Source organism: Otolemur garnettii, unplaced genomic scaffold (genome assembly GCF_000181295.1).
Source record: "Otolemur garnettii isolate 467f Iridium unplaced genomic scaffold, OtoGar3 scaffold00092, whole genome shotgun sequence".
In the NCBI taxonomy this organism is placed as follows: Eukaryota; Metazoa; Chordata; class Mammalia; order Primates; family Galagidae; genus Otolemur; species Otolemur garnettii.
In genome coordinates this window covers 6,128,249-6,135,857 of record NW_003852487.1, presented here as the reverse complement: position 1 = coordinate 6,135,857, position 7,609 = coordinate 6,128,249, and the positions used below count along the sequence as shown (strand labels likewise).

The 7,609-nt window shown below is 37.6% G+C and overlaps 1 protein-coding gene across 2 annotated transcripts in view; it reads left to right on the top strand.

Annotated features, from left to right (window-relative positions):
* Nucleotides 1-7,609, top strand: part of BCL2L13 (BCL2 like 13) — a 104,896-nt gene that overhangs the window by 63,995 nt on the left and 33,292 nt on the right. For both annotated transcript variants that reach the window (XM_003795465.3, XM_023516548.1), the window contains exon 5: nucleotides 3,322-3,391. In XM_003795465.3, coding sequence (XP_003795513.1) covers nucleotides 3,322-3,391 — 70 coding nt within the window. The remainder of the gene's footprint in view (nucleotides 1-3,321; nucleotides 3,392-7,609) is intronic.

Sequence of the window (7,609 nt, the reverse complement as noted above, 5' to 3'; positions counted from 1 at the left end):
AAAAAAAAAAAAAAAAAAGGTATCCCACTCTTCTTTCTTCTTTATTCTAATAGCTCACTGGGTAGGGCTGGTTTTTCAGCTACTTACTTTTTCATATATTAGATTTCCTCTGAATGTTTTAATCTGCAACTTTTATATGCATATATGTGTGTACATATAATGTTTCAAATCATGTTTCATTCTGAAGGGTGCTAACGTACTTTAGCCTGATAGACATACTTCCAATAAGGACTACTGTGACCCACAGCAGCACCAGACAGTTAAAGAAAGGAAGTGAAGGGACTGATTTACGCAAGTAAAGCTTCAGGGAGAATATAGGTAGGTAGACTATATAGTATCTGCTGAAGTTCAAGTTTTACTGGCATCTGCTATTTAGCCCAAGGCTTCTAAAAAATACTAAGCTACGGTGCCCATAGCTCAGAGGGTAGGGCACTGGCCACATACACCAGGGCTGGCAGGTTTGAACCCGGCCTAGGCCTGCTAAATAACAATAACAACTTCAACAAAAAAAAATAGCAGGGTGGGTGGCACCTGTGGCTCAGTGGGTAGGGTGCTGGCCCCATATACTGAGGGTGATGGGTTTAAACCTGGCCCCAGCAAAACTGCAACAAAAAAATAGCTAGGTGTTGTGGCAGGCACCTGTAGTCCCAGCTACTTGGAAGGCTGAGGCAGGAGAGTTCCCTAGGCCCAGGAGTTGGAGGTTGCTGTGAACTGTGTGATGCCATGGCACTCTACCAAGGGCAATAGAGTGAGATTTTGTCTCTACAAAAAAAAATAGCAGAGCATTGTGTTGGTGCCTGTAGTCCCAGCTTCTTTGGAGGCTGAGGCAAGAGAATCACTTAAGCCTAAGAATTTGAGGTTGGTGTGAGATGTGACGCCACAGCACTCTACAGAGGGTGGCATAGTGAGACTCTCAAAAAAAAAAAAAAAACTAAGCTTACTTTAATAAGAATGTTATGTCAGGAAGGTATCTCATCATTATTAAGGTTATTCCTTGAGTATTGATTTGATAGTTACTTGTACATGCATATAAAGGAATGACACATGTCACTACAACCTTTTTCTGAAATATCTGGATCAGTGCTGTTCAATAGGTATAATTCAAGTCACAATATATGCAACTGTTGTTTTTTTTCTTTGAGATTCTCACTATGTTGCCCATGGTAGAGTGCTATGGTGTCACAGCTCACAGCAACCTCAAACATTTGGGCGTAAGCAATTCTCTTGCCTCAGCCTCCCAAGTAGCTGGGACTACAGGCGCCCAGCACAGTGCCCAGCTATTTTTTTGTTGCAGTTGTCATTGTTGTTTAAAAGGCCCAGGCTGGGCTTGAATCCGTCTGCCTTGGTGTATGTGGCCAGCACTCTACTTACTGAGCTATGGGCACCAAGCAACTTAAAATTTTCTAGTAGCCATATAAAAAAGTAAAATGAAATTAATTTTTATTGTATTTTATTTATAATTTTTATATTTTATTTACCTAAAATATTTAAAGTATTATTTTAATGTATAATCAATATAACACTTATTAATGAGACATTACATTTTTTTTTTTTAGATTTCCTAGTTCTGAAATCTAGCATGTATAGTATACTTTCAGCACAGCACTAGCCACATTGCTAATGGTCATCAGCCACATCTGGCATCTAGACATTGTCATCTGTAGTACATGGGTGTGAGTAGTGACCTTTGGAGTCATATATAATTGGGTATGAATTTCTACCTCACTGTTTGCCAGCTATGTGGTTTGGGATAATCTTTTAGCTTTAGCTTTTCTGAGCTTTGGTTTCCTAATATGTAAGTGGTAACATAGAATATAATATAAAACATAAATATTTAAAAATATAAAACCCAACACAATAGGCTACCAACAAGTGGTAGCTGTTATCAATCTTATAAAATATTTATAAGCTAAAGAGATCACAGACCAGAGTGGTCACAGCAAAAGTGCCTATGGAATGAAATTTTAAAATCCTGTGAAAGCAAGACTTTTTCTACTCTTTTTTACATGTCTGTTCATACTTTGCCAAGCTATTGATGCCTTCATATGTTACATGGTTTTTTTCTTTTTTTTGAGACGGAGTCTTGCTCTGTTGCCTTGGCTAGAATGCCATGGCCTAAGCCTAGCTCTGAACAATCTCAAGCTTCTGGGCTCAAGCCATCCTCCTTCTTTAGTCTCCTGGAATAGCTGAGACTAGAAGCATATACCACCATGCCCAGCTAATTTTTCTATTTTTAGTAGAGATGGGGTCTTGCTCTTGTTCAGCTTGAACTTGTGACCTAAAGTGGGCCTCCTGCCTCAGAATCCTTGGGATTACAGGTGTGAGTTATTGTGCCCAGCCAAGTACCAAAATTTTTAATTTTTGAACTGTTTTCAATCTACACATAAAACTTGTGCTGCAAATGTAGTAAAGTCTCTCAACAAATACGTGAGTCAGTGGTGATATCATCACTTAGTGATTTGAGTTTTTGGTATGACCAGGACTTATATGCAAATGATCAGAAAGGCTTATCTCTCTATTTTCCAGGATCTTGTAAGATTCCTATTTAAAAATAGGATTCCATTTATTGTCCATGTTTATTCCAACTCTTTGTATTCTCTATTTGAAAAGTTCCAATCATGTGCCTCTTTAGTTTTTTTTTTTTGAGACGGAGCCTCAAGCTATCCCCCTGGGTAGAGTACCTGCTGGCATCACAGCTCACAGCAACCTCCAGCTCCTGGGCTCAAGCAAGTCTCCTGCCTCAGCCTCCCAGGTAGCTGGGACTACAGGCGCCCGCCACAATGCCCAGCCATTTTTTTGGTTGCAGCCATCATTGTTGTTTGGCGGGCCCGGGCTGTGGATTCAAACCCACCACCTTAGGTGTATGTGGCTGGCGCCTTAGCCACTTGAGCCACAGGTGCCGAGCCATCTCTTGAGTTTTAAAATATTTTAGGTTTCTTGCCTTTAAAAAGTTAAAATTGTGTTTTTAATTTTACTAGTAAGGTCATTTTTATTTGTTATTTTTTGATCCAGTATTAATAATCTAGTTATTATCTCCAACCTAGTAATCTTATTAAATAAATTCCATGCAGTCACAAAAATTTCTAGAATATACATTTATCTTGTTATTTTATTAACTACTTTCCCAAGCATGCATCTTAGCCTCTAAAATGCTTTAAAAAATGCATACCAAATGTTAAAAGCCACATCTTAAAGTAATATGTTGAATAACCATAGTCACTTTAGCAAAAAATTCAACAAAATAGTGATATGTATTTTTTTAATCTGGAAATTTAGAATTTTCCTTCTTTGTGACACAGACTTTTTAACAAATCTCTACAGGCCAGTGACATATCAGACATTTCGGGAATGTATGTTGGAAACCACAGTTTATGCCAGCGGCTGGAATAAGGTATTAATCAAATTCTCTTTTCTGTTATAAGATTTTAGTGTGTTAGTTATAAAATTTAGAAAGAATTGCTAGTATCATGCAGCAGAAAACTGTCAGAGCTCAGTATTTAGTGCATAAATCTTACTGTGTTAAGTGAAATTTTTTTTTGGTTAAGCCAGTCTTTTAATTAATGCTGTAAGGTTCTGCTAGGCTCAAAAATATGTGGGCAATACCACAGTATATCATCCTTTCTTCCTATCTGTCCTGAATTTCCCATCATTTCTTATTTGCAGTTGGTTACTGTTAACATGCAAGTATGTCTTGGGGGGAAATAATAACGACTTCATTTGGAGGACAGCTTCCTCTGGTTCTCTTAGATGAATCATACTGTTTGTGTTTTCTAGATAACACAATATCTCATGTCGCATCTCATTTGATCATCCCAACCATCTATCCTTTGCAGAAGGCAGAATGGATTTTGTTAGGTTTTGTTCTGTGGCTTAGTTAGATTGGTGACTAATCAGAAAGAAAAGTTAAGTGACTTGCCTAGAACCCCTTGGCTAGTAAATATTGGAACCAACACTAAAGCTAAGATGTTCTGATTCTAGCCTTAGTATTTTTTCTACTGTACCATACTGCTTATTTATTATCCTCTATTATCTACTTATCACCTTGAAGAGGTAGAGTCTAAGGGAATATAGTATTGTGTGGCTGAGCTCATTAATCAAGAAGTATGGCCCTGAGTGTTAGGGATGAGAAAAGACAATAAAATTACTTTTACAAGTAGCCTTCTCTACCCAGGATCATTGTAACGGGGGTCAGTTCATGTGACCTTATCTACCTAATTGATGTATATAATTATAAATATATACATTTATAAACTTATAAGTATATAAATGTATATATAAAATATTTATATTAATAACATAAAATATATATTTCAAGTCAGCTTTGCTGACTAGATGTATGTTTTTGGGCAGATTAAGTTCTCTTAAGTCTTAAGTTTTCTCATTTTTGAAAACTTGGAAAATATTACTATGGAAAATAGTATTAACTTCCCATTAAAATAGTATTAACCTCCTCATTTTTATTAGAATTAAATGGATAATATATATTACATACTTATTTAATATGTCATCTGCCACTATAGTAAGCATTTAGTAAACAGCAGCTGTATACTATTAGCTTAAACATGTAACATCTTGTTTCAAAAGTCATTATGGAGTTTTAGTATATACTTATTAGTATATAATTTGTTAAAATTGCCTCATTTGCTTCTGTGGGAAAAAAGAAAATACTCTCATATGGACATTTGAAATAGATTTTATAAATAAAAAATGAGTTTGGTTATAATATATTTCTTAATACATCAAACATCAAATATTTAGGTACCTAATATATTACTAGCTGTGCTCCCTGTTTTATGTTCGCTTCCTGTCAAGTGACTATTAAGTCAACCCTTGTATGCAAACCCCATCTTAGGGTTATACTTAAAAAAACGAGTAAACTGCAATCTTTACTGTCTCTTTCACCCTCTCCCTCATTTCCTCTTTCATTTTAGTTCCTTGTCTGAATCAGAGAGCCATCTGTTGACCTTCAAGGCACTGGCTTGAATACCTTATATAAATGAGGCATGCCACTTAGAATATTACTTGCTCTGCTGAATCCAATGTTACTTTCCTTCCAAGTCCTCAAGGGCTGAAAAGATTGTGACAAATTACTAAAATTTCCACACCCCTACCACCACAATCAAAATCAGATTGGCTAATTTGAAGCAATTAGCTCATATTTTACATTTTGGGTGAATGTTTGCAAAATTCCAATATGATATTCATATGTATCTTGCTGTCAGTAAATGAAGCTCAAATGAAACAGCCATCAGAGAAAGAAATGAAAGAAAGTTCATAATGCATGCCAGATTTGAGGCAAACTGATTATCAGTACTAGTAAAGGGATATTAAAGGCAGCTGGGTAAATGCTCTTTTTTTGTTTTGATTTTTTGTGACAGAGTCTGCTCTGTTACCCTGGGTAGAGTGCAATGACATCACTATAGTTCACTGCAACCTCAAACTCCTGGGCTAAAGGGATCCTCCTACCTCACCCTCCCCAGTAACTGGGACTACAGGTGTGGGTCACTGCACCCAGCTAATTCTATTTTTAATAGAGATGGGGGTCTCACTCTTATGCAGGTGAGTCTCAAACTTCTGAGCTTAAGGAGTCCTTATCAAAGCCTCCTAGAGTTGCTAGGATTACAATGATGAGCCACTACATCCAGCCCTAGAATGTTCTTGATATACATCCTAAAAAGTGTTGAAAAAAAGATGGTCACATTAACAGTATAATCTTTTTGTTAAAATATTGCACATGGATAAATGTAGAATATATAGAATATGCATGCTTAGAAAAAAATTGAAATGATGTGTGCCAAAATACATAGTAATAGTCAGGTAAGGTGTATCTTTCCTGTAATCCAGGTACTTTGTGAGGCTGAGACAGGAGCATCACTTGAGGCCAGGAGTCCAGACTGGCCTAGGCAATAGCAAGACCCCATCTCTACAGAAAAAACAAAGCAAAAAAAACCCAAAAAAACTTCTGGGCATGGTGGCACACACCTGTAGTCCCAATTACTCAGGAGGCCATGGCAGGATTACTGGAGCCCAGGAGTTTGAGGTTGCTGTGAGCTATGATGACATCCCTATACTCCAAAAATAATAATAATAATGATAATAAAAGTACAAAATACATAGTAGCTATCTCAGAATTGTAAGTGAGTTTTTTCCCCCCTCATGGATGTTATTTTTAACTATGTGCTTATCTGTTTAGAGAAAAAAAAAATAGAAAGTGACCATCAAAGAGAAAAAAACAGCTAGATGGCTCATGACTATAATCTAGCACTCTGGGAGGCAGAGGCGGGTGGATTGACTGAGCTCAGGAGTTTGAGACTAGCCTGAGCCAGAGCAAGACCTCGTCTCTTAAAAAAATAGCCAGGTGTTTGGTGGCCTCCTGTAGTCCCAGCTACTTGGGAGGCTGAGGTAAGAGAATTACATAACCCCAAGAGTTTGAGGTTGCTGTGAGCTATGACGCCATGGCACTATACCAGAGGGCAATATAGTGAGACTCTGTCTCAAAACAAACAATAACAACAACAAAAAAACCCCAGCTAGAATGGCAGTTTTGCTGCATAACTGTTTATAGTGTAATAGATAAACTTTAGAAACATAAATGGCAAAGATAAATTAATTCTTTTCCTTGGTTAATTTAAAAATTTTTTTGCTGGGTGGCACCAGTGGCTCAGTGAGTGGGGCACTAGGCCCATATACTGAGGGTGGTGGGTTTGAACCCAGCCCCAGCCAAACTGCAGCAAAAAAGTAGCCAGGCATTGTGGCAGACGCCTGTAGTCCCAGCTACTCGGGAGGCTGAAGCAAGAGAATTGCCTAAGCCCAGGAGTTGGAGGTTGCTGTGAGCTGTGACGCCACAGCACTCTACTGAGGGTGACAAAGTGAGACTCTGTCTCTAAAAAAAAACAAAAAACCTTTTTTGCTTTAAGGAGCAAAAGGCTTTATTGTTAAGTATGCAGATATATCTGTACGCAGGGACCTGCTGTGGGGACCATGAGCAGACTACAGACCCCCACCGCCTGAGTGGGCCAGGAGATAGTCCTGGGAAGACCTCATGCATTGATTTTTCTTGTAATATTAAATATCTAATATTTTCTTTTCTTTTCTTTTCTTTTCTTTTTTTTTTTGAGACAGAGTCTTACTATGTTGCCCTTGGTGGAGTACTGTGGTGTCACAGATCATAGCAGCCTCAAACACATGGGCTTAAGTGATTCTCTTGCCTCAGCCTCCCAAGTAGCTGGGACTATAGGTGCCTGCCACAATGCCTGGCTATTTTTTGGTTATAGTTGTCATTGCTGTTTGGCAGACCAGGGATTCGAACCTACCAGCTCTGGTGTATGTGGCTGGTGCCTTAGCTGCTTGAGCTACAGGTGCTGAGCCTCAAGTCTCTTATTATTAAAATTTCAAGCATATACAAAAGCAGAGAGAATAGTATAACAAACCCTATATATCCATTACTCAACTTCAGTAATTATCAATATTTGGCTGATCTTGTTTCATCTGTTTCCTCACATATTCCTACTGTCCTCCCAGATTATTTTGAAGCAGATATTAGACATATTTTATTCATAAATATATTTCCAAGAATATTGTATCCTTTTTATTTTTTATTTTTATTTTT